Source organism: Agelaius phoeniceus, unplaced genomic scaffold (genome assembly GCF_051311805.1).
Source record: "Agelaius phoeniceus isolate bAgePho1 unplaced genomic scaffold, bAgePho1.hap1 Scaffold_108, whole genome shotgun sequence".
NCBI classification, from domain to species: domain Eukaryota; kingdom Metazoa; phylum Chordata; class Aves; order Passeriformes; family Icteridae; genus Agelaius; species Agelaius phoeniceus.
In genome coordinates this window covers 458,915-485,348 of record NW_027509874.1, presented here as the reverse complement: position 1 = coordinate 485,348, position 26,434 = coordinate 458,915, and the positions used below count along the sequence as shown (strand labels likewise).

At 53.7% G+C, this 26,434-nt stretch overlaps 1 protein-coding gene and 1 long non-coding RNA gene across 2 annotated transcripts in view; both read left to right on the top strand.

The window, feature by feature from the left end:
• Positions 1 to 26,434, top strand: part of LOC143692805 (uncharacterized) — a 369,941-nt gene that overhangs the window by 220,997 nt on the left and 122,510 nt on the right. The gene's annotated exons all lie outside the window — the stretch shown is intronic.
• Positions 12,851 to 26,102, top strand: LOC129132367 (uncharacterized). The gene is made up of 2 exons (XM_077173036.1): positions 12,851 to 13,409; positions 25,456 to 26,102. Exons 1-2 carry the CDS (start codon positions 12,851 to 12,853, stop codon positions 26,100 to 26,102), a joined length of 1,206 nt encoding a protein of 401 aa, XP_077029151.1.

Genomic DNA, 26,434 nt, shown 5'->3' with positions numbered 1-26,434 from the left:
CAGCATCTTTTGTGGGCTCCTGGGTTGGAAGTCTCTTTTGGGTGGAAAACAGCAACCCTTTCCTGATTTCTAACCAATGAATGTGCCAATCTTTTGTGTTGTCCCAGAGCAATTTTCATCTTGAAGTCTCTGCTGCATTCCTCATATATCCACTCCCTGCCTGGAGCCATTTCTGCTGCTCCCCTGTATTTACCAAAGTAACAAACAAGACCATGAGAATTACTCTTCTCTTTTCCACATTGAGCACACAGAAAACAAACCCTCCTTATCCCGTGGGCTACCCTCAGATGCTCAATCAAGCCCAACACACAGTTCACCCGGGTACCGCAGCAAGGACAAGGTGGATTTGTTATCAGGAACAGTCACAGTAAGGATGTCTTCCAGTGTCTGTTCCCCGTGGTTCTCTGTCTGAGCTGGGCATGTCGCCGGCTTGGTGTCGGTCTCCGGCTCAGCAGGTGATGTTTCTGGTGTGCCCTCAGTCTCACAATTGCTGTTTCTCTACCTTTTGTCAAGCACAAACGATTCACAGTTCCTCGGAAGGCAGATCTTCAGTCCCACACTTGGCCGTGGTGCAAACTGTTCATAGACCTCAGGCAGCCTGCTCAAACCCTCCCAGCTTGCGGGAAAATGAACACATTCAAAGTTATTCATAAACAAGTCCAATCTAGAAAACTTTAAGTTCACCAGAGAAGCCAATTCACATATGGGGGGGGTGCGATGGTAAATTTTTCAACACTAGGTCTACCCAGTTTTTAGACAACAGGTCTAGCTGGTGTTTAGAAAATAAAAACACCAGGTTTACCTTGCAAAATTGAGAGAAGATGTCAAGTTGTAGACCCTGGGACACCAGGTCACCTAGTTATGTTTAGAGATTTTGTTTTAAAATGGTTCCCCTTTTTATGGCTCCGGATAGTAAATTTGCCACAAGTTTAGGAGAGGTAGAATAAGAAGGACAGAGCAAGGACATAGCAATCTTTTGCCCACTTTAAAATCCTGGAGTCAGATCTTGGGCAAAGAGCCACCCAGCTCTTGCTGTTTGTTTCAGGAGGATGACATTTCAACAGGAGGACATTGAACTGGCCATCCCCACCACCTCTGTGCTGGGGCAGAGATTGACTGGGTTACATTACACAGGGTTTCCAGCAGGACCATGAGGAGGTGCAATCACTGCAGCAATGCCCAGTTTGTAACTATACTCTCAAAAACTGCCTTAAGAGAGTCATAGTTACTCCCGCCTTTTGCCTGCACTTCATTGAATTTCTTCACTTTGACATTCAGAGCACTGGGCAGCAATCCCATCGCATCATCACCCACCTCAGGCCTTTGGGATGCTTTGTTTTAATTAAACAGTCAGATTCCCCTGGTTTGCACCAGTTCTAAGCTGGCTGCTGGGTGCTGGCCAAGGTGGGGCACTGGCCCAGGGACCCCCGCCGGAGACCCTCCCCTGCATGAACTGCTCAGCTGATGCCTTTTCCCAGCAGTTGACAGCAGGGCATGGAGCGACAGATACGGCTTGATCGTAGCCAGGTGCTCCACAGCAGCTGGGAGTCTCACAGCAGCCAGGTACAGCTTGGCAAACGGCACGGGCAGCTCCATAGCAGCCAGGAATGGCTCCGCAGCCAGGCACCCCCTCACAGTGCCAGGGCGCTCTCCTGCCGGGGCCGGGCACTGTCTCGCCGTGGCTGGGCAGAGCTGTAGGGGCGCTTTCAGTCACAGCAAAGCACAGAGAGGTGGTTCCAGCGCAGGCAGAGATGGCTACAGGGGCAGCAGCATGGCACAGAGGAGCTGGAATCTCGCAGGGGCCGGGCACCGCTTCTGAGATCTCAGCTGGTGTGGCAGGGCCTGGTGGAGGGGCAGCAAAGCCCGCTCCATGGCCAGGCACTATCCTGCAGGAGCAAGGCATCTCACAGTGGTGGCGGCTGGGTGCCTTGCAGCGGCTGCAGTGGCAAAGCGCCTCCCTGCTGCTACCAAGTGCTGCTTCTGGGGTTCCAGCTGCGGCAGCAGGGCACAGCAGAGTGGCAGAGTGCCTGTTCAATGTGGCTCTGCAGCATGACGTCTCTCCACCCTCTGGATCAGCAGCAGTGCTCTCCATTGACAACCCGCGCTGGGCTTGGGCGGTTGCGGCAGTTTCTGCCAGCAGGGCAGAACAAGGGGCAGCAGCGGGCACAGCAGCACAGCAGCCAGTCCTTTCAGGTGACTTGGCAGCCATGGCAGGGCACAGAGGGGCTGCAGGGTGCTCATTTAACACAGCCAGGCTTCTCGGGGCGCCTCCACCACTGACCCCAGGGACGGCACACTCAGCTGGCAGCGCCCTCCCGCCTGGGACAGGGGCACAGCCCCGGGTGACCAGGGGACATCCTGCTGGGCAAACACCTCCACCGGGGTGGCAGCACAGTCCCGGGGGCAGCAGGGCACTCCCCGGGCAGGTCACCCTCACCTGGGGAGGCTCCACGGCTCTGCCTGGTGGCCTCTGGGTGGGCTGTGCCTTCTGCACTCATTCTCTTCCCTCACTCACCCAACACAGCCTCTGCTCTCCCTGCTGCCTCCCCCAGCACCCTGCTTTCACCGTTAGCCTTGGTGGAGAGCCAGTGAATGCTCCATCCTTGGAAACATTCCTGCTTGGATGGGCTCTGAGCAACATGATGGAGTGAAAGATGCCTCTGCTCCCACCCCACAGCAGGCCCTGTGGTGTCAGCTACAGGAGTAGTTGGGGTCTCCTGTAGGATGCAATTCCCCCAGAGAGCAGAGAGAACACAAAGCACCACAGCTGGCAGGAACATCCTCCCATGGAGATAGGAATATTCTGGATCAAGAGGCTCAGGCTGCCCAGCTTTGCCTCTTTGTAGATGGACACAAGTGTCAGAAGTGACTGAGAGACAGGAGGCCCCATAGTGTCTCTGAGTCCCCTTGGTTCCCTGAGATCACACAGTGTCCCAGGGTCCCTTTGGTTCCATGAGGCCCCACAATGTCACAAGGATCCCTGGACAACACAAGGCCCTGAGATATCCCAATGGATCCTTGGTTCCAACTGTCCTCACTGAGTCACAAGGGCCTCTGGATTCCATGAGACCCCACAGTGTCACAGTGTCCCTTTGGTTCCACAAGCCACAGGGTCACAACGGCTCCTGAGCATCTTCAGGCACCTGAGTCTCAGGGCATCCCCTCAGTTCCATGAACTCCACAGTGTCACAATGTCCCCTTGGTTCCATTTAGTCCTGTAGAGTCACAAGGATTCCTGGGAAGCATGAGGCCCTGAGGTATCACAATGGATGGTTCCATGAAGCCCCAGAGTTTCACAGTCTCCTCTTGGTTCCATGGATTCTACAAGACCCTGGAGAGTCACAGGGCTCCTATAGTCCCATGAGTCTCCAGAGTGTGAACAATGTCCCCAGGAGGCCCTGCAGTGTCACAGAGGAGCAGCACTGCAGTGGGCACAGCACCAGGGCAGGTCTGGCAGTGTTCCCATGTCTGTGACACAACAGCAGTGGCAACACCAATGTTCCCCTCTCTGTGATACCACAGCACTTCAAGATCGAGCATTCCCCTGTCTGTGACACCACAGGGGTGGCAGCCCCAGTGTCCCCCATTCTGTGACACCACAGCTGTGGCAGGAGCATGTCCCCCTCTCTGTGACACCACAGCAGTGACAATTCAAACGTTCCCCTGTCTGTCACACAACAATGGCGGCAATTCCAATGTTCCCCTCCCTGTGACAGAACAGAGGTGGCAGCCCTAAAATTCCCCTCTCTGTGACATCACAGCAATGGCTGCCCCAGTGTCCCCCTCTCTGTGACACCACATCGGAGGCAATCCTGACCTTCCACTCTCTGTGACACCACAGCTGTGGCAGCCCTAAATCCCTTCTCTGTGACACCACAACGGTGAAAGCCACAACGTTCCCCTCTCTAGGACACCACAGTGGTTGCAGCCCCACTGTTCCTGTCTCTGTGACAACACAGCTGTGCCAGTCCTCGTCCCCCTCTCTGTGACACCACAGAGGTGGCACCCGCAGTGTTCCCCTCTTTATGACACCAACACAGTGGCAGAACAAAGATTCCCCTCTCTATGAGAAAACAGTGGTGGCAGCCCCAACATTCCAATCTCTCTGACATCACTTTGGTGCCCAACCCAACATTGCCCTGTCTATGAAAACACAGTAGTAGCAGCCCCCACATTCCCCTCTCTGTGACACCATTGAGGTTGCACCCCCAGTGTTCCCCTCTCTGTGGCACCACAGAGGTGGCAGCCCCAGCATTCTCCTCTCTATGACAGCACCACAGTGGCAGCCCCAACATTCCCCTCTCTGTGACACTACAGGGGTGGCAGCCCCAAATGCTCCCCTGTCTGTGATACCCCAGCAGTGACTCCCCACACATTCCCCTGCCTGTGACACCACTGCTTTGGCAGTCCCAACATTGACTTCTGTATGACACCACAGCGGTGGCAGCCCCAAGATTAGCCTCTCCATGACAAACCAGGGGTAGCAGCCCCAAGGTTACCCTGTCTTTGAGCTCACAAGGATGGCAGCCCCAATGTTCTCCTCTCTATGACATCACTGGGGCAGTGGAAGCCCCAATGTTCTCCTCTCTATGACAACAAAGCACTGGCAGCCACAGTGTTCCCTTCTATGACACTACAGGAGCAGCCACCCCATTTCCCTCACTGTGACACCACAGCTGTGGCAGCCCCAGCGTTCCCCTCTCTGTGACACCACAGCTGTGGCAGTCCCGTTGTCCCAGTCTCTGTGACACCACAGTGGTTGCTTTGCTGCCCGAATGTTCCCCTCTCTGTGACACTGCAGCTGTGACAGCAGCACTGGAACAGAAGCAGCAGCCGTGGAACACCAGGGGAGCAGAGAAGGAGCAGTGGAACAGGGGGAGATGAGCAGTGTTGGAGCAGCAGTGGAGCAGTGGTGCAGGAGCAGAGGAACCGTGCTGAAACAGCACAGCACAGCTTTGGAGCAGCAGTGGAGTGAGCATGGAAAAGGCGGAACAGTGGTGGCACAGGAACTCCAGGCATGGAACAGTGGTGGCACAGGAACTCCAGCCATGGAACAGTGGTGGCACAGGAACTACGGCCATGGAACAGTGGTGGCACAGGAGCTACAGCCATGGAACAGTGGTGGCACAGGAACTACGTTCATGGAACAGTGGTGGCACAGGATGTACAGCCATGGAACAGTGGTGGCACAGAGGCTACGGCCATGGAACAGTGGTGGCACAGGAACTACAGCCATGGAACAGTGGTGGCACAGGAACTCCAGCCATGGAACAGTGGTGGCACAGCCCCGCAGCTGTGGAGCGGCGCCTGAGATGCCGAAGCTGCGGGACACAGAGCGGCTCCCAGCGCTGTGTCCTGCAGGAGCCGGCCCCGCACACACCAGAGCGATGCCCCTCAGGCTGAGCCAGAGCTGGGGGCACAGGCAGGAATTGCTGCTGGGCTCTGGAAGGTGTGGATTGAGTGCATTTAATGGTGACCTGGGGGTTGGTCCTGCTCATTGTGGCTGCTTTTGTGCTGTCAGGACCATTCCAGTTCATCTGAAGTCATGAACTCAGGAGAAACTTGGGACAAAAGGAATCAAAGTGCCTTCTGTCCTGCTGTCTTGCTTTGGAAAGACAGGTGCCTGCTAAGGAAGGCAGGAGCCTCCCCTGAATTGGAGAATATAACCTCCCCGCGCCTCCAAATTGCTATAAATTTTAAATTAAGGGGCTCTCAGGCAAAAAATATGGGAGCAGGAAATAACAGTTTTTTATTGGGGAAGAAAATAAAAGGAGAAAATAAACAATGCAGTAAACTAAAACAGCAATGACAGAACCAGAACACAACCTGCCACCCTGTTGGTCAGGCTGTTGGTAGCAATCCAATTGGAATTGTGGCTGCAGTCCTCCTGCAGTGTCAGGTGTGGGTCTGTTGCAGCAGGGCTCCTGTAGAAAAGGGTGGAGTCCCTGGGTAGATCCCATCAGGATCCTCCAGTCCAACTGCTGGCCCTGCACAGGACACCCCAACAATGCCAGCCTGGGCCTGGCAGCGCTGGCCAAACGCTGCTGCAGCTCAGAGAGCCCTGGAGCTGGGACCCTTCCCTGGGGAGCCTGGCCAGGGCCCCAGCAGCCTCGGGGCAAAAACCTTTTCCTGACATCCAACCTGAGCCTGCCCCGACTCAGCTGCAGCTGTTCCCTCCACTCCTGTCCCTGGGCACCAGAGGGAAGAGGTTCCCACAGCCCCAGCCAGGGACCCGCTCCCAAGGCTACTGCCATGGCCACCAGGGCTGGCACCAGCTGGGATGCTCGGTCTCCATGGGCAGGGCTTCAGGAATGGGATTCCCCAATTTCCTGCTCCTGCTAAAACCGCGCTGCCCTCGCTGCCCTCCCGCCTCCCATGGAAAGCACAAAAGGCAAAAGATCCCGGGCTGGGATAAGAACAATTTACTGGGAACAGAAATGAGATAAGGAACAAACAGGAACAGAAACAATATTGATAACAGAAAGGATAAATAAAACTTTAAAAGGGAAAACTAAAACACAACTCACTGGGTCTTCCTGGCCACGTATTTCCCCCTGCCTGGAAAGGACACCCTTCTCCTCAGAGAGAGAGAGAGAGAGAGAGTCCCTTTCCTGCCCCTGGCAATGACCTGAGGTGGGAGTGAATGTAATGACAGGGCCATGGCCAGACCCTTATGTTTTTCAATCAGGTCGTTGGGAGGGGCAGGAAAATTGACAGCTGTCTTCCCAGCATGGATTACAGGGAAAATGGATCCCCAGGGCTCCTCCCAACGTGGGACCTCCAATGGAGAAAGAAGCTGGAGTGGTGCATGAAGCTCTTCCTGCAGCTGGGGCACTCGCAGAACTTCCCTTACTGGCGACTCCATTGGTTTCTGGTCAAATTCGAGCTCATGGAGAAGCTCTTCCCATGAAGTGGGACACTTGTAGGGCCTCTCCCCAGTGTGGATGCGCCGGTGGATGATGAAGGTGGATTTTTTCTTGAATCCCTTCCTGCAATCAGGGCAGCAGAAGGGCCTCTCCTGGGTTTGACTCTGCTCATTCAGGCAGAGATTTTTGCTGGTCTGCAACCTCTTCCCACAGGTGGGGCACTCGTAGGGCCTCTCCCCGGTGTGGATGCACCGGTGGATGATGAGATGGGAGTTTTGCTTGAAGCCCTTCCCGCACTCAGGGCAGCGGAAGGGACTCTCCTCTGTATGAATGCGCTGGTGGCAGAGGTAATTGGAGCGTATCTGAAACCTCTTCTGACACTCGGGACACTTGTAGGGCCTCTCCCCAGTGTGGATGCGTTGGTGCCTGATGAGTTCTGAGCTGCAGCTGAAGCCCTTCCCACACTCCCCACACTCGTAGGGCCATTCCCCAGTGTGGATCATCTGGTGGAGGATCAGGGTGCTGCTCTTCCTGAAGCTCTTCCCACACGCCAAGCACTTGTAGGGCTTCTCCCCATCATGAAGCTGCTCATGGGCCACCAGCTCTGAGCTCTGGCTGAAGCTCTGCCCACCTTCCTGGCTCAGGGTGGGTCTTTCCTCCTCAGAGCACCCTGGGCTGGGTTTGCAGCCCCTCCTCCTCTGGGATCTCTGGGGCTTTTCTTCCCTGTTGGATTCCTGTGCACTAGAGTTGCTCAAAACAGCCTCTTCCATGAGGTTCTGCTGTGGAGATTTTTCCTCCCTGGTCTCCATCCTCAGCTCCTTCTCTGGGGGAGGAAGGATAGTGAGAGGATGGGATTGGCCTCTGTACCACAGGGAAGGGGAAGGAGATCCCCCCAGAGCATCCCTGGCAGGACAGGGTTGGCAGCAGGGTTGTCCTGCAGCCAGGGGCTGTGCTGGGCTGGGAGATGGAGCAGGAGAGAGGGGGAAAGGGGCACTGACTTCCTCCTCACCTGCCTGGGTGTCTCGAGGCTCCTTCCTCTTCCTTGCAGCCTCCTCTTCCATCTGGGAAAGGTTTGGAGATGGGAAATTCTGTTTTGGGAAGAAAACAAAGGGAGCACACATTGTCTTTTGTATTGGATTAAAGGAAAACCTGGGGGAGAGTCTAATTCAGAATTACAATTTAATAAGAAAATTAAGATCAAGGCAATGATACAGAAACACTGCCTTAAACTGAGAGAGTCAGGATATAACCTGACACCCTGTTGCTGGTCAGGGTGGTGGCAGCAGTCCCATTAAATGGTGGCTGCAGTCCTGTGGGAGGGATGAACGGGATTCTGTCCAAGCAGTGATCCTGTAGAAGGGTCTGGTCTTCCTCTGAAGGTCCAGTGTTGGTTCTGGAGCTCTTGTCCTCTGGGAATCCAGAAGGCAAGCTGCTCCTGGTGTTGCAAGGCTCAGCTTATATCCAGGTAGGAGTGCTTGGATCCTCCCCCTGGGCGGAGCATCCCACAATGGGATGATGGAATTTTATCAGTACTGCAGTGACACACAACGGCCCATTCCCAGAAGATATCTCCCCTGGAGGGCGTTATCAGGGCTGAGTCATGGAAGAGATAAAGAACCCTGCCCCACCTGTTTATAGCAGTTGATGAAGATGGGGATTGAAAACATGCATTTGGTTACATTTTACACTGCAACCTGAAACAGTGGGGGAATCCCTGCTCAGGGGGTGAACACCACCCCCCTTACCCAAACTGGCTCAGGTGTAAAACCCCCACCCTGGGAAGGCCACACACACAGGGGACAATGTCACACTTGCCCTGCCCCAGGGCGGGTCTCTGTCCCTCTCAGTCCCTGGCTGTCCCCCCCTTTTCTCTTTCTTTCCATCTCTCTCTCTCTCTACCTCACATTTACTGTTCAATAAAATCCACGTAGGATTTGGTCTCGTTAGCACCTTAACTGGGGCAGAGGCATTTCTCTAACAATTTACTTAACCAGATTGTGACATTATTTTTGCACAGTGAGTTCAGGGCACTCTTGTCTCACCCCAGGTGCCTTTGACAAAAGCATGGTTCCCTCTGAGGAGGTTGTGGTTTTTCTGGAAGAACCCTTTGAAACTTGGACACAGTCCCTCCTTCCTCCTGGGGAACTCATGGAAGAACTGATGGGGAAAATGGGTGTTGTGGGTGGCCAGTGAAAAAGAAAATATTTTGTTGTCCTTCCTTGAAAAGTTTGTTAAAATCAGTGGAGAAGAGGGAGCAAATTATATCAGCGTGACTGACAAAGTTCATTTACTCAAAGGTGAGGAACACAAGGCTGCTAAAAGTCCCACAGGAAGCCCAGCTCAAGTAGCTTAATTCCCAAATAACTCCAGCCAGGGATCTCCGGGAGGATTTTTTTGGAGAGTGTTCGGAGCTGGCAGATCCCGGACTCGAGCCCCGGATATCTCCGGGCTCCCTAAGAGGAGCTTTTTCGGGGGCAGAGGAGCCGCGATCGCCCCTCGGGAGGGTCCCGGGGGGTCCACGTGGGGATGGCCCGGTACCGACGGGGCGGGACATTGGTTTTGGGGATCCCCGTGAGAGCCGGGGCTGTGGAACGGGGGACCCCCGGGGCGGGGAGAGGGGAAGGGGCGATACCGGAACTGGGGCACCCCCGGCAGCCCGGAGATGAGGTGGGGACGGGACCCCCTGACCCTGACAGGGGCGTGTCCTGGGGTGACTTCATGATGCTCCTGCCCCATCGGTCCCTTTAGCCCAGAAATGAGTCCTGCACCTTTAAGGCTGGTTCTGAGAGCCAAGGGGAGGAGGAAGAAGCTGCAGTTTGTTTTCATGCACTGCACTCACTCCTCCACATTGCGGCTCCTGGATGGACAGAGGGTGGGACAGAGCTCTCCTTTGCTTTTAGTTAGTTTTTAGCTCTCTGAGGCAGAGAAGTTGCCTGGACTGTTATTTTTCTTTTTCTTTGGAGCTGTTTGAACCTGCTCTGCACTGAACACACAGAACACCACCAGCAGCTCGCACCTGTGGCCCACTGGGCCTGGCCTGGGCTGTGGCATTTCCAGCGCTGGAGGGGCTGATAAGAGACTGATAAGAGACTGATAAGAGACTGAGTGAGCTGAGCTACAGCCCAGAGAGGGACTTTCTGTGTTTATCATCTCTTTTGGAGTGGCAAGAGGTTTTATTGTTCAATATTATTCTTTCTTTGTGCTGGTGAATGCTTTGCCTGGTAAATAAACGTTTTTTCCACTTTTCTCCAAGGAAATATTTTCCCAAACCGGCTGGGAGTGGGGGGGTGGGGGGCGGGTTTGCTGCTTGAATTTGCTTTTTAGAGGAAACCCCTTTTGGAGGTTTTCTCCCAAATTTGCCCTAAACCAGGGTGGGGTGGTGGGGAGAGGGGTGAGCCTTAAGTGGCTGGATTGAAGGAAGGCTGGTGAGGGGGAACCCAAAACCCCCCAGCATCCCTAAGCAGGACCCTGGAGAGGGGGGGATCCCCAGGACCCATGGGATCCCCAGCAGCCCTGAGACGGGGGACCACCAGAACCCCAGAGGGATGAGACTGGACATGGGACACTCCTGGTGGCTTTTTTTGATTCACTCTTCATTTTTGAAGGTTTTTATGGACACCAGATGACTTCTAGAGATGGACTTGGGTAGGAGGAATCCCCAACCCAAGGCATTAACACCTTGCTTTTCCCCAAACCAGGATTTTCCCCAAAACATCCCACAGTGACATCCCCACTGTCCTGCTCTGGGTGAGCTCAGTCCCAAACCTGACCCTGATCCTGCTCTCAATCTCACTGCATGTTCAGACACACTCACAGTTCTGAATTTATTCTTATCCCAGCCCCACACTCATCTAGCCCCAGACCCAATCCCAACCCCAGCCCTAAAGCCAATCCCATGTCTAGTCTTAACCCCAATCCCAGCTCTAATCCAAATCTCAGCCCCAACTCCAAGCCCAGCCCCAATTCCAGCCCCTTCCTAAGTCCTCAGCCCCAAACCAAATCCCAGGTTCAGCTTTTCTGGGGCTTTGGGGGTGTCTCTGTCCCTGTGACCCCGATGATGTTTGGGTGGGGTCACAGCAGGGCTGAGAGGGACAGAGACCCCCCCGGCCTTGCCAGGGGTGAGAAGGTGGCAGAGCCCCCCCAGGCCCGAGCAGCCTCAGCGGTGAGAGGGACACAGAGCCCCTGGTGCCCAGCCCTGCACAGGCATTGCCTGAGGCCAGAGGGATGGAGACCCCCCGAGCATCCCCCAGGGCCAGGGGACAGAGAGCCCCGAGCATCCCCTCGGTGAGAGGGAGGGAGACCCCCCAGGCATTCCCCGGGATGAGAATGATGGAGACCCCTGGGGAATGGCCTGGGGTGACAGGGACAGGGACACCCCTGGGGAATGGCCTGGGGTGACAGGGACAGGGACACCCCTGGGGAATGGCCTGGGGTTACAGGGACAGGGACAGCCCCTCCCAAGCCCCTCTCAAGCATCCCCCAGTCTGAGAGGCTCAGTGACCCCTTGAGCATTCCCTGGGCACTGGACAAAGTGAAGTTGTTTCTTGACAAAAATCAAACTTCAGCCTACAGAAAATGCCTTGAATTTGCTCTTCCCACAAGTAACTTGTGGTGGAAACGCAAACAAATTGCAAAATTTAATAAACTGACAGTAGAAGCAATTCTGTGGCAATTCCAAAATCCATTGGTCCTGCAGAGCTCCAGCTCAGCTGCTGGCACATTCTGATAAAAGAAAAGTGGAAATTCGGCCCAATACATTGCGATACCTCTTTTACGAAAAGAGTATGAAAAGGAAGGGAAAGCTCTGTTTAGATGTCACAAAGGTGACAGGGACAAAGAAAAAAAAATTATTCTTAGATTTGGTAAAGCTCCTGGCCTGTGAAAAAGAAAAGGGGGGACAGCCAGGGACTGAGAGGGACAGAGACCTGCCCTGGAGTGGTCCAAGTGTGACATTGTCCCCTGTGTGTGTGGCCTTCCCAGGGTGGGGGTTTTACACCTGAGCCAGTTGGGGTAAGGGGGGTGGTGTTCACCCCCTGAGCAGGGATTCCCCCACTGTTTCAGGTTGCAGTGTAAAATGTAACCAAATGCATGTTTTCAATCCCCATCTTCATCAACTGCTATAAACAGGTGGGGCAGGGTTCTTTATCTCTTCCATGACTCAGCCCTGATAACGCCCTCCAGGGGAGATATCTTCTGGGAATGGGCCGTTGTGTGTCACTGCAGTACTGATAAAATTCCATCATCCCATTGTGGGATGCTCCGCCCAGGGGGAGGATCCAAGCATTCCTACCTGGATATAAGCTGAGCCTTGCAACACCAGGAGCAGCTTGCCTTCTGGATTCCCAGAGGACAAGAGCTCCAGAACCAACACTGGACCTTCAGAGGAAGACCAGACCCTTCTACAGGATCACTGCTTGGACAGAATCCCGTTCATCACTCCAACAGGACTGCAGCCACCATTTAATGGGACTGCTGCCACCACCCTGACCAGCAACAGGGTGTCAGGTTATATCCTGACTCTCTCAGTTTAAGGCAGTGTTTCTGTATTATTGCCGTGATCTTAATTTTCTTATTAAATTGTACTCCTGGTTTAGACCCTCCCCAGGTTTGCCTTCAAACCAGTACAAAATCCAGTGTTCTCATCCTTTGTTTTCCTCCTAAAAGAGAATTTCCAATCCTCAGTTCTTGGCCAGATGGAGAAGGAGGCTGCAAGGAAGAGGAAGGAGCCCTGGGACACCCAGGCAGGCGAGGAGGAAGTCAGTGCCCCTTTGCCCCTCTCTCCTGCTCCATCTCCCAGCCCAGCACAGCCCCCGGCTGCAGGACGAACCCGGTGTCAACCCCGTCCTGCTGGGGATGCACTGGGGGGATCTCCTTCCCCTTCCCTCTGGCACGGAGGCAAATCCCATAATCTCCTTGTCCTTCCTCCCCCAGGGAAGAAGCTGAGGATGGAGACCAGGGAGGACAAATCCCCACAGCAGAACCTCATGGAAGAGGCTGTTTTGAGTGATTCCAGAGTGGAGGAATCCAACAGGGAGGAAAATCCCCAGAGATTGTACAGGAAGAGGGGCTACAAAGCCAGCCCAGTGTGCTCTGAGGAGGAAAGACCCACCCTGAGCCAGGCAGGTGGACAGGGCTTCAGCCAGAGCTCAGAGCTGGTGGCCCATGAGCAGCTTCATGATGGGGAGAAGCCCTACAAGTGCTTGGCGTGTGGGAAGAGCTTCAGGAAGAGCTCCCACCTGATCCGCCACCAGATGATCCACACTGGGGAATGGGCCTACGAGTGTGGGGAGTGTGGGAAGGGCTTCAGCTGCAGCTCAGATCTCATCAGGCACCAACGCATCCACACTGGGGAGAGGCCCTACGAGTGTCCCAAGTGTGGGAAGAGGTTTCAGACCAGCTCCAGTCTCCTCCTGCATGAGCGGATTCACACCCAGGAGAGGCCCTTCCGCTGCCCTGACTGCGGGAAGGGCTTCAAGCACAACTCCCACCTCATCACCCACCGGCGCATCCACACTGGGGAGAGGCCCTACGAGTGTTCCCAGTGTGGGAAGAGCTTCACCAGCAGCTCTAACTTGACAAGACACCAACGGAGTCACCGGTAAGAGACGCCCTGCAAATGTCCCAAGGGCAGGAGGAGCTTTGTACCCAGCTCCAGCTTCAACCCCCATGGGAAAACCCATGTTGGAAAGAGCCCGGGTGATCCATGTTCCCTGTGATCCATGCTGGGAAGACACCTGTACCTTTTCCTGCCCCTGTCAATGACATGGTGTGAAATGAAGAACATGAGGGTCTGGCCATGGCCATGTCATCACATTCACTCCCACCTGAGAACATTGCCAGGGGCAGGAAAGGGACTCTCTCTCCCTGAGGAGAAGGGTGTCCTTTCCAGGCAGGGGGAAATACGAAACTGGGAAGAGCCAGTAGTTGATGTTGTAGTTTTCCCTGTAAACAGTTTTATTGATCCCTTCTGTTATCAATACTGTTTCTGTTCCTGTTTGTTCCTTATCTCGTTGCTGTCCCCAATAAATTGTTCTTATCCCAGCCCGGGATCTTTGCCTTTTGTGCTTTCCATGGGAGGCGGGAGGGCAGCGAGGGCAGCGCGGTTTTAGCGGGAGCAGGAAATTGGGGAATCCCATTCCTGAAGCCCGGCCCGTGGAAACCGAGCATCCCAGCTGGTGGCAGCCCTGGTGGCCATGGCAGCAGCCTTGGGAGCGGGTCCCTGGCTGGGGCTGTGGGAACCTCTTCCCTCTGGTGCCCAGGGACAGGAGTGGAGGGAACGGCTGCAGCTGAGTCGGGGCAGGCTCAGGTTGGATGTCAGGAAAAGGTTTTTGCCCCGAGGCTGCTGGGGCCCTGGCCAGGCTCCCCAGAGAAGGGTCCCAGCTCCAGGGCTCTCTGAGCTCCAGCAGCGTTTGGCCAGCGCTGCCAGGCCCAGGCTGGCATTGTTGGGGTGTCCTGTGCAGGGCCAGCAGTTGGACTGGAGGATCCTGATAGGATCCACCCAGGGACTCCACCCTTTTCTACAGGAGCCCTGCTGCAACAGACCCACACCTGACACTGCAGGAGGACTGCAGCCACAATTCCAATTGGATTGCTACCAACAGCCTGAGCAACAGGGTGGCAGGTTGTGTTCTGGTTCTCTCATTGCTGTTTTAGTTTACTGCATTGTTTATTTTCTCCTTTTATTTTCTTCCCCAATAAAAAACTGTTATTTCCTGCTCCCATATTTTTTCCTGAGAGCCCCTTAATTTAAAATTTATAGCAATTTGGAGGCGCAGGGAGGTTATATTCTCCAATTCAGGGGAGGCTCCTGCCTTCCTTAGCAGGCACCTGTCTTTCCAAAGCAAGACAGCAGGACAGAAGGCACTTTGATTCCTTTTGTCCCAAGTTTCTCCTGAGTTCATGACTTCAGATGAACTGGAATGGTCCCGACAGCACAAAAGCAGCCACAAGGAGTAGGATCAAACCCCCAGGTCACCATTAAATGCACTCAATCCACACCTTCCAGAGCCCAGCAGCAATTCCTGCCTGTGCCCCCAGCTCTGGCTCAGCCTGAGGGGCATCGCTCTGGTGTGTGCGGGGCCGGCTCCTGCAGGACACAGCGCTGGGAGCCGCTCTGTGTCCCGCAGCTTCGGCATCTCAGGCACCGCTCCACAGCTGCGGGGCTGTGCCACCACTGTTCCATGGCTGGAGTTCCTGTGCCACCACTGTTCCATGGCTGTAGCTCCTGTGCCACCACTGTTCCATGGCTGGAGTTCCTGTGCCACCACTGTTCCATGGCTGTAGCTCCTGTGCTACCACTGTTCCATGGCTGTAGCTCCTGTGTCACCACTGTTCCATGGCTGGAGTTCCTGTGCCACCACTGTTCCATGGCTGTAGCTCCTGTGCCACCACTGTTCCATGGCTGGAGTTCCTGTGCCACCACTGTTCCGCCTTTTCCATGCTCACTCCACTGCTGCTCCAAAGCTGTGCTGTGCTGTTTCAGCACGGTTCCTCTGCTCCTGCACCACTGCTCCACTGCTGCTCCAACACTGCTCATCTCCCACTTTTCCACTGCTCCTTCTCTGCTCCTCCCCTGCTCCCCTGGTGTTCCACGGCTGCTGCTTCTGTTCTAGTGCTGCTGCCACAGCTGCAGTGTCACAGAGAGGGGAACATTCGGGCAGCAACCACTGTGGTGTCACAGAGACCGGGACAACGGGACTGCCACAGCTGTGGTGTCACAGAGAGGGGAACGCTGGGGCTGCCACAGCTGTGGTGTCACAGTGAGGGAAATGGGGTGGCTGCTCCTGTAGTGTCATAGAAGGGAACACTGTGGCTGCCAGTGCTTTGTTGTCATAGAGAGGAGAACATTGGGGCTTCCACTGCCCCAGTGATGTCATAGAGAGGAGAACATTGGGGCTGCCATCCTTGTGAGCTCAAAGACAGGGTAACCTTGGGGCTGCTACCCCTGGTTTGTCATGGAGAGGCTAATCTTGGGGCTGCCACCGCTGTGGTGTCATAAAGAAGTCAATGTTGGGACTGCCAATGCAGTGGTGTCACAGGCAGGGGAATGTGTGGGAGTCACTGCTGGGGTGTCACAGACTGTTGTTGTTCTAGTATTACCAGAGTCCCATATTGTTGTTCTATCAGATTTCTAAAGTCCATACCTCTTGGGTGTATTCTCATGGCTGCAGATCTTCAGAGACTCCTTTTGCTGCATGCTGTTCTCTCTCAGGTCAGGGCTCCTCCAAGGCTCTCCCTGACTGGCTTACCCGCCCTCTTTCATCCCGGTCATCTTCATCAGTTACAGCTGCAGCCCAATTAAGGACATCGCAGCTGCAGCCCATCGAGGGCAACCGGGACCTCTGGGGCAAAGCCTCTATACACATATTCAAATACATTACTTCTACTATATTTCCCCCTTTGCTTTTACTTAAGTTAACAGTTATACAGATGTTAAATTTACAATACATACATTTCTCCATGACTCACAGGTCATGCACAACACCCACATTCTCCCATGACTCACAGGTCATGTATAACCCACATAGCTCTTTGCTCAAAGGCCATACTCTTTCACAGCTCCTTGACCCAAAGGCTATGTTCTGTCGCAGCTCTTGGCCGCCACAGCTCTTGGCTGTCTTATCTTCTGCTAGCAACCACTGCAGCTCTCGGCTGCCACAGCTCTCGGCTGTCTTATCTTGTCGCAGCTCTTGGCCACCACAGCTCTCGGCTGTCTTATGCTCTGCTAACTATCACGTCGGGGTCACCACTTGTTGTTGTTCTAGTATTACCAGAGGCCCATATTGTTGTTCTATCAGATTTCCAAAGTCCATACCTCTTGGGTGTATTCTCATGGCTGCAGATCTTCAGAGACTCCTTTTGCTGCATGCTGTTCTCTCTCAGGTCAGGGCTCCTCCAAGGCTCTCCCCGACTGGCTTACCCGCCCTCTTTTATCCCGGTCATCTTCATCAGTTATAGCTGCAGCCCAATTAAGGACATCGCAGCTGCAGCCCATCAAGGGCAACCGGGACCTCTGGGGCAAAGCCTCTATACACATATTCAAATACATTTCCTCTACTATAACAGACAGGGGAGCATTTGGGGCTGCCACCTCTGTGGTGTCACAGAGAGGGGAATGTTGGGGCTGCCACTGTGGTGCTGTCATAGAGAGGAGAATGCTCGGGGTGCCACCTCTGTGGTGTCACAGAGAGGGGAATGTGGGGGCTGCTACTACTGTGTTTTCATAGACAGGGCAATGTTGGGTTGGGCACCAAAGTGATATCAGAGAGATTGGAGTGTTGGGGCTGCCACCACTGTTTTCTCATAGAGAGGGGAATCTTTGTTCTGCCACTGTGTTGGTGTCATAAAGAGGGGAACACTGCGGGTGCCACCTCTCTGGTGTCACAGAGAGGGGGACGAGGACTGGCACAGCTGTGTTGTCACAGAGACAGGAACAGTGGGGCTGCAACCACTGTGGTGTCCTAGAGAGGGGAACGTTGTGGCTTTCACCGTTGTGGTGTCACAGAGAAGGGATTTAGGGCTGCCACAGCTGTGGTGTCACAGAGAGTGGAAGGTCAGGATTGCCTCCGATGTGGTGTCACAGAGAGGGGGACACTGGGGCAGCCATCGCTGTGATGTCACAGAGAGGGGAATTTTAGGGCTGCCACCTCTGTTCTGTCACAGGGAGGGGAACATTGGAATTGCCGCCATTGTTGTGTGACAGACAGGGGAACGTTTGAATTGTCACTGCTGTGGTGTCACAGAGAGGGGGACATGCTCCTGCCACAGCTGTGGTGTCACAGAATGGGGGACACTGGGGCTGCCACCCCTGTGGTGTCACAGACAGGGGAATGCTCGATCTTGAAGTGCTGTGGTATCACAGAGAGGGGAACATTGGTGTTGCCACTGCTGTTGTGTCACAGACATGGGAACACTGCCAGACCTGCCCTGGTGCTGTGCCCACTGCAGTGCTGCTCCTCTGTGACACTGCAGGGCCTCCTGGGGACATTGTTCACACTCTGGAGACTCATGGGACTATAGGAGCCCTGTGACTCTCCAGGGTCTTGTAGAATCCATGGAACCAAGAGGAGACTGTGAAACTCTGGGGCTTCATGGAACCATCCATTGTGATACCTCAGGGCCTCATGCTTCCCAGGAATCCTTGTGACTCTACAGGACTAAATGGAACCAAGGGGACATTGTGACACTGTGGAGTTCATGGAACTGAGGGGATGCCCTGAGACTCAGGTGCCTGAAGATGCTCAGGAGCCGTTGTGACCCTGTGGCTTGTGGAACCAAAGGGACACTGTGACACTGTGGGGTCTCATGGAATCCAGAGGCCCTTGTGACTCAGTGAGGACAGTTGGAACCAAGGATCCATTGGGATATCTCAGGGCCTTGTGTTGTCCAGGGATCCTTGTGACATTGTGGGGCCTCATGGAACCAAAGGGACCCTGGGACACTGTGTGATCTCAGGGAACCAAGGGGACTCAGAGACACTGTGGGGCCTCCTGTCTCTCAGTCACTTCTGACACTTGTGTCCATCTACAAAGAGGCAAAGCTGGGCAGCCTGAGCCTCTTGATCCAGAATATTCCTATCTCCATGGGAGGATGTTCCTGCCAGCTGTGGTGCTTTGTGTTCTCTCTGCTCTCTGGGGGAATTGCATCCTACAGGAGACCCCAACTACTCCTGTAGCTGACACCACAGGGCCTGCTGTGGGGTGGGAGCAGAGGCATCTTTCACTCCATCATGTTGCTCAGAGCCTATCCAAGCAGGAACGTTTCCAAGGATGGAGCATTCACTGGCTCTCCACCAAGGCTAACGGTGAAAGCAGGGTGCTGGGGAGGCAGCAGGGAGAGCAGAGGCTGTGTTGGGTGAGCGAGGGAAGAGAATGAGTGCAGAAGGCACAGCCCAGCAGGAGGCCACCAGGCAGAGCCGTGGAGCCTCCCCAGGTGAGGGTGACCTGCCCAGGGAGTGCCCTGCTGCCCCCGGGACTGTGCTGCCACCCCCGGTGGAGGTGTTTGCCCAGCAGGATGTCCCCTGGTCACCCGGGGCCGTGCCGCTGCCCCAGGCAGGAGGGCGCTGCCAGCTGAGTGTGCCGTCCCTGGGGTCAGTGGTGGAGGCGCCCCGAGAAGCCTGGCTGTGTTAAATGAGCACCCTGCAGCCCCTCTGTGCCCTGCCATGGCTTCCAAGACACCTGAAAGGACTGGCTGCTGTGCTGCTGTGCCCGCTGCTGCCCCTTGTTCTGCCCTACTGGCAGAAACTGCCGCAACCGCCCAAGCCCAGCGCGGGTTGTCAATGGAGAGCACTGCTGCTGATCCAGAGGGTGGAGAGACGTCATGCTGCAGAGCCACATTGAACAGGCACTCTGCCACTCTGCTGTGCCCTGCTGCCGCAGCTGGAACCCCAGAAGCAGCACTTGGTAGCAGCAGGGAGGCGCTTTGCCACTGCAGCCGCTGCAAGGCACCCAGCCGCCACCACTGTGAGATGCCTTGCTCCTGCAGGATAGTGCCTGGCCATGGAGCGGGCTTTGCTGCCCCTCCACCAGGCCCTGCCACACCAGCTGAGATCTCAGAAGCGGTGCCCGGCCCCTGCGAGATTCCAGCTCCTCTGTGCCATGCTGCTGCCCCTGTAGCCATCTCTGCCTGCGCTGGAACCACCTCTCTGTGCTTTGCTGTGACTGAAAGCGCCCCTACAGCTCTGCCCAGCCACGGCGAGACAGTGCCCGGCCCCGGCAGGAGAGCGCCCTGGCACTGTGAGGGGGTGCCTGGCTGCGGAGCCATTCCTGGCTGCTATGGAGCTGCCCGTGCCGTTTGCCAAGCTGTACCTGGCTGCTGTGAGACTCCCAGCTGCTGTGGAGCACCTGGCTACGATCAAGCCGTATCTGTCGCTCCATGCCCTGCTGTCAACTGCTGGGAAAAGGCGTCGGCTGAGCAGTTCATGCAGGGGAGGGTCCCCGGCGGGGGTCCCTGGGCCAGTGCCCCACCTTGGCCAGCACCCAGCAGCCAGCTTAGAACTGGTGCAAACCAGGGGAATCTGACTGTTTAATTAAAACAAAGCATCCCAAAGGCCTGAGGTGGGTGATGATGCGATGGGATTGCTGCCCAGTGCTCTGAATGTCAAAGTGAAGAAATTCAGTGAAGTGCAGGCAAAAGGCGGGAGTGACTGTGACTCTCTTAAGGCAGTTTTTGAGAGTATAGTTACAAACTGGGCATTGCTGCAGTGATTGCACCTCCTCATGGTCCTGCTGGAAACCCTGTGTAATGGAACCCAGTCAATCTCTGCCCCAGCACAGAGGTGGTGGGGATGGCCAGTTCAACGTCCTCCTGTTGAAATGTCATCCTCCTGAAACAAACAGTAAGAGCTCGGTGGCTCTTTGCCCAAGATCTGACTCCAGGATTTTAAAGTGGGCAAAAGATTGCTATGTCCTTGCTCTGTCCTTCTTATTCTACCTCTCCTAAACTTGTGGCAAATTTACTATCCGGAGCCATAAAATGGGGAACCATTTTAAAACAAAACCTCTAAACATAATTAGGTGACCTGGTGTCCCAGGGTCTACAACTTGACACCTTCTCTCAATTTTGCAAGGTAAACCTGGTGTTTTTATTTTCTAAACACCAGCTAGACCTGTTGTCTAAAATCTGGGTAGACCTAGTGTTGAAAAATTTACCATCTCACCACCCCAGTATGTGAACTGGCTTCTCTGGTGAACTCTGAGTTTTATAGATTGGACTTGTTTATGAATAACTTTGAAAGTGTTCATTTTCCCACAAGCTGGGAGGGTTTGAGCAGGCTGCCTGAGGTCTATGAACAGTTTGCACCACGGCCAAGTGTGGGACTGAAGATCTGCCTTCCGAGGAACTGTGAATCGTTTGTGCTTGACAACAGGTAGAGAAACAGCAATTGTGAGACTGAGGGCACACCAGAAACATCACCTGCTGAGCCAGAGAACGACACCAAGCCGGCGACATGCCCAGCTCAGACAGAGAATCACGGGGAACAGACACTGGAAGACATCCTTACTGTGACTGCTCCTGATAACAAATCCACCTTGTCCTTGCTGCGGTACCCGGGTGAACTGTGTGTTGGGCTTGATTGAGCATCTGAGGGTAGCCCACGGGATAAGGAGGGTTTGTTTTCTGTGTGCTCAATGTGGAAAAGAGAAGAGTAATTCTCATGGTCTTGTTTGTTACTTTGGTAAATACAGGGGAGCAGCAGAAATGGCTCCAGGCAGGGAGTGGATATATGAGGAATGCAGCAGAGACTTCAAGATGAAAATTGCTCTGGGACAACACAAAAGATTGGCACATTCATTGGTTAGAAATCAGGAAAGGGTTGCTGTTTTCCACCCAAAAGAGACTTCCAACCCAGGAGCCCACAAAAGATGCTGGACTAAAGAGGAAGAACTACTGGTAAGATTGGAGGCTCAGTTTGAGGGCAACAAAAGCATCAATAAACTCATTGCAGGACACACATCACAAGCAAAACAGCTGAACAAATCAGGGACAAAAGGAGATTGCTGCCCAGGAAACCAGCTGAGGATGTAGATAAGGAACCTGGCATGAGTCATCAAACCAGGAGAGCAGCTGGGGGCCTGCGAATAGACTTGGACAAAGATCTTGGGAGGAGTCAGATGCCTGGGAGAGCAGCTGCTGGAAGGAAAACAGATCCCAAGATGAGTCACCACCCTGATAAAGATAACAACAGCTGGGAAACAGCAAGTGACAGAGGGAGGGGGAGCTGCAGGCCCATTATCTCAGAACCCTCAGTGAATGGCTATCAGCTGGGACAATTCACACCTTCCTGTGGATATTCAAGCACTTAATAGATGATAAGGAGATGCAATCAACAATCAATCAGCACAGGAATGCTTTTGATGCCTTGAATGAATCAGCCAGATAAGAACAGCAACCCAAGATAAGAGAAAAATGGGGACCCAGGAAAAAGGACCAATAAGACCTTTTCAAAAGTGGATGAAAAGAAGAACAGTTAAGAAAGGTCATTTTCTTTGCTTCTAAGACCTGTTCCATCTAGATAGGGGAAAACTTGCTAAAATTATCCTGAATGACAAAGAGTGTTTGTCCTGTGAAATCCCACCCATCGAACTTTATTCAGTTTTTAAAGCCTGATGGGAAACACCTGGAACATTTGATAGCCTTGGGAACTTCCAAATTATGGGAGATGAGGGACTGGCCCCAAGATCTCGCATTGTTACGGGCAGACAGAACCCCTCCCCTTTACCGTTACTTAGCCCCACGTGTTGTTGACCATTAACCCCTGTTATAAATGACCCTGCCTAACCGTTAATAAACGCCAGTTACCGTCCACCACATTGGTGTGTGCGTGTGCTTGGTCCGTGTGGCAAAGGCGCTGCCACCGAGCCGTCCTCGACCTGGGATGCCACGCCCCAAGCGGCGGCAACACCAAATTAATGGGAAAGCCAACATTAGTGCTTTCAGAGACTTAATTATGGCAAAAGAAATTGAGAAAAATGTGCAGGAGATGAGCAAAAACTTGGCTCCCAGTCCAGGATTACTCTACGAGACATCAAGAAGATGGATCCAGAGTACTCCTGGAGCATGGAGATCTTCAGCTTATGGTTAACATCAGGAAAAATCCCAGACACGGTGAGGGGTTGCAGGACTGTTTTGATTCCTAAGTCAACCAAAGCAGGGCACCTAAAGGACATTAACCACTGGAGACCCATCCTGATCGGTTCCATCTTGCTAAGACTGTTCTCCAGGATTTTAACAGCCAAACTGACCAAGGCTTGCCCCCTCAACCCAAGGCAAAGAGGCTTTATAAGGGCAGTGGAATGCTCCGAAAACCTGAAACTCCTGCAAACTAGAATTCAGTCCGCAAAAGGAGAAGACAAACCCCTGGCTGTTGTATTTGTGGACATGGCCAAGGCTTTTGACACCGCAAGCCAGCAGCACATTCTACATCCCCTATGGGAAAGGGAGGTAGATCCCCACATCATCAATCTGGTGAGCAATACTGTGAAAAATGTTTTTGTGATTTGTGTCAATCAGCAATGGAATCAGCAAATGCTTTTATCTGCTGTATGGAAAATGGATGCATTCTTTGGGATAGATCCAAAGAAGGCTTATGAAACTTTCTATAGCCAAATAAAGCTTTGAACTAGGGGAAGTATGGTAAAGTAAAGAGATGAGGTAGCAAGATGACTGATGCTTAGAATAAAATAGAGGAAGAAGTGTGGTGAAGCTAAGGGGACTGCACTGCAACTAAATGTTTATGTGTAATAAAAAGCTTAACAAAATCATGTAGCAGACAGCGGTGAAGGGGCCTCGCTCCAGACAAGCACAAGAAGGACAGGAAGCCAACAACCACCTGGAAAGATGATGAAATTGCTTATTCCAGCTGATTGATATTTACTCATTTCTACTAAACAAGCACACTGGAAACTGCTTTTTTATGCTTAAAAACAGTATATATATATACTTTACTGAATTTGTAAGTGGTGTGTGCCGTGAGTGGAGCGGTGACTCCCTGGCCAACCAGCGCTGCTTGCTGGCCTTCTTTAAAATAAAAGATATAGAAATAAAATTCACATTGACTATTGAAATTTTATGTATTAGTATGATCCTTGTCCCATGGCAGCACTCCCAGTATGGTCCCAGAATAATCCCAGTTGCTTTCAAGCACTCCCAGGATGGTCCCGGTTGCCTCCAGCTAGATCAACCCAGTCAGTCCCAGTATGATGCCATTTGCTCCCAGTGTGCTCCCAGTTGCTCCCAGTCACCCCCAGTCCAGGGACAATGTGCATGGTTTTTCCCCAGTCACTCTCAGACACTGCCAGGGTTAATCCAGTCAGTCCCAGTATGATCCAGTGATGACCCCAGTGTGGTCCCAGTTGCTGCCTGTAGGAGCCACTTGTGCCCCACATGGTTCCAGTTGCTCCCTTTCACCCTGACTTTTGTTCCAGTGTTTCCCAGTCTTTCCCAGTGTATCCCAGTTCCTTCCAGCATATTCCCAGTCACTCCCAGCATGATCCCAGTAGAAGCCCAGTTGTTTCCAATGACCCCCAGCATGCACCCAGTCACTCCCAGCTCTCCCACATGCTCCTGGCATGATCCCAGTTGCTCACAGCTGCTCCTGCTCACCCAGAGCATGATCCCACTTGCTCCCAGTATATCCCATTTGCCTCCAACAGGGTCACAATTGCACCCGGAAGGCTCCTACTCAGTTCCAGTATGATCCTGCTATGATGTAAGTACAAATGCAGTGCAATCCCAGTCACTGCCCATTTGATCCCAGTATGATCCCAGTACAGCCCAGTCCCTCCCACTGAAGCCACTCCTGGGAGGAACCCCAAGGGCTGGAAGTCTGCAGCCAGGGTCCCCAACAAGGCCCAGTTTGGATGAAGGAGAGCAAGAAGGGAGGGAAGTAAGAGAAGGAAGTTGGCTTAGGAAGGAAAAGGAGGAGGAGGGAGGAAAGATGAGGAGTGGGAGGAAGAGGAGGGACAAAGGAGGATCAGGGAAAGGAGAAGGAACCATGATGTTGAGCACTCCCTGAATTCACAGGCTGTGGGATCATCACCCATCTGTTAGAACTGGAGCATTTATCTTCTGTTAATTGGGCAGTTTTCTTTATCTCTTCCACAACCAATCCATCTTCTGGGAAATATCTTCTCTTAATGGGCCATTGAGTGTCACTGCATGACTGATAAAAACCACATCATCCCATTGTGAGATGCTCCGCCCAGGGGGAGGAGCCAAGCATTTGTACCTGGATATAACTGCATCCTTGGGACACCACATCAGCCTCTTCCCACTGGATTCTCAGAGAAGCAGCTTTCTTCTCCACAGGATTCCCAGAGGAAGACCAGGCCCAACACCACCACCACTGGACCTTCAGAGGAAAATTCCACCCTTCTACAGGATCCTAACAGAACCATATCTTTCACTGCAGGAGCTCTGCAGCCACCATTTCATAGGACTGCTACCAGCAGCCTGACCCGCAGGGTGTCACGTCGTATTCTGATCTGGTGAGTGGGGTTTTTTTGTAAAACGGCCTTTGTATTTTTAAAATTTTCCTAGTTCAAGAATTGTTATTCCTATTCCCATACTTTTTCCTGAGATACCCTTAATTTCAAAATTCTAGTAATTTGGAGGGAGGGGGTTTACATTTTCCATTTCAAGGGAGGCTCTTGCCTTCTTTAGCAGACACCTGTCTGTTCAAACTGAGACAATGTCCCAGGACACCCGGGCAGGTGAGGAGGAAGTCAGTGCCCCTTTCCCCCTCTCTCCTGCTCCATGTCCCAGCCCATCATGGCCCCCAGCTGCAGGACAGCCTCTCTGCCAATGCTGTCCTGCCGGGGAATCACTGGGGGATCTCCTTCCCCTTCCCTGTGGCACAGAGGCAAATCCCATCCTGACCTTGTCCTTCGTCCTCCAAACAAGAAGCTGAGGATGGAGACCAGGGAGGACAAATCCCTGCAGCAGAACCTCATGGAAGAGGCCATTTTGAGCAGGTCTACTGTGCAGGAATGCAATGGGGAGGAAAAGTCCCAGAGGTCCCTCAGGAGGAGGGGCACCAAACTCAGCCCATTGGGCTCTGAGGAGGAAAGACCCACCCTGAGCCAGGAAGGTGGACAGAGCTTAAGCCAGGGCTCAGAGCTGGTGGTGCATGAGCAGCTTCACGATGGGGAGAAGCCCTACAAGTGCTTGGAGTGTGGGAAGAGCTTCAGCCAGAGCAACACCCTGATCCGCCACCAGATGACCCACACTGGGGAATGGGCCTACGAGTGTGGGGAGTGTGGGAAGGGCTTCAGCTGCAGCTCTGACCTGAGTGTCCACCAGATGATCCACACTGGGGAGAGGCCCTACGAGTGTCCTGAGTGTCAGAAGAGGTTTCAGACCAGCTCCAATCTTCTGCTGCACCAGCGGATTCACACAGAGGAGAGGCCCTTCCGCTGCCCTGACTGCGGGAAGGGCTTCAAGCACAACTCCCACCTCATCAGCCATCAGCGCATCCACACTGGAGAGAGGCCCTATGAGTGTCCCAAGTGTGGGAAGAGGTTTCGGACCAGATCCCAGCTCCTCGTGCACGAGCGGATTCACACCGAGGAGAGGCCATTCCGCTGCCCTGACTGCGGTAAGGGCTTCAAGCAAAACTCCCACCTCATCACCCACCGGTACATCCACACCGGGGAGAGGCCCTACGAGTGTGGGGAATGTGGGATGAGCTTCAGCTGTGACTCTCACTTGACCAGACACCAACGGAAGCACCAGTGAGGGAAGCCCTGCAAATGCCCCAACTGCAGGAAGAGCTTTGTGCACTGCTCCAGCATCATCCCCCATTGGAGGTCCCACGTTGGAAAGAGCCCTGGTTATCTACGTTCCCTGTGATCCATGCTGGGAAGACACCTGTCCCTTTTCCTGCCCCTGCCAATGACATGATGTGGGTCCAAGGTTATGAGGGTCTGGCCATGGCTGTGTCATTACATTCACTCCTACTTCAGGTCATTTCAAGGGGCAGGAAAGATACTCTCTCTGTCTGCTGTGAGGAGAAGGGTGTCCTTTCCAGGCAGGGGGAAACACATGGCTGGGAGAAGACAGTCAGTGGT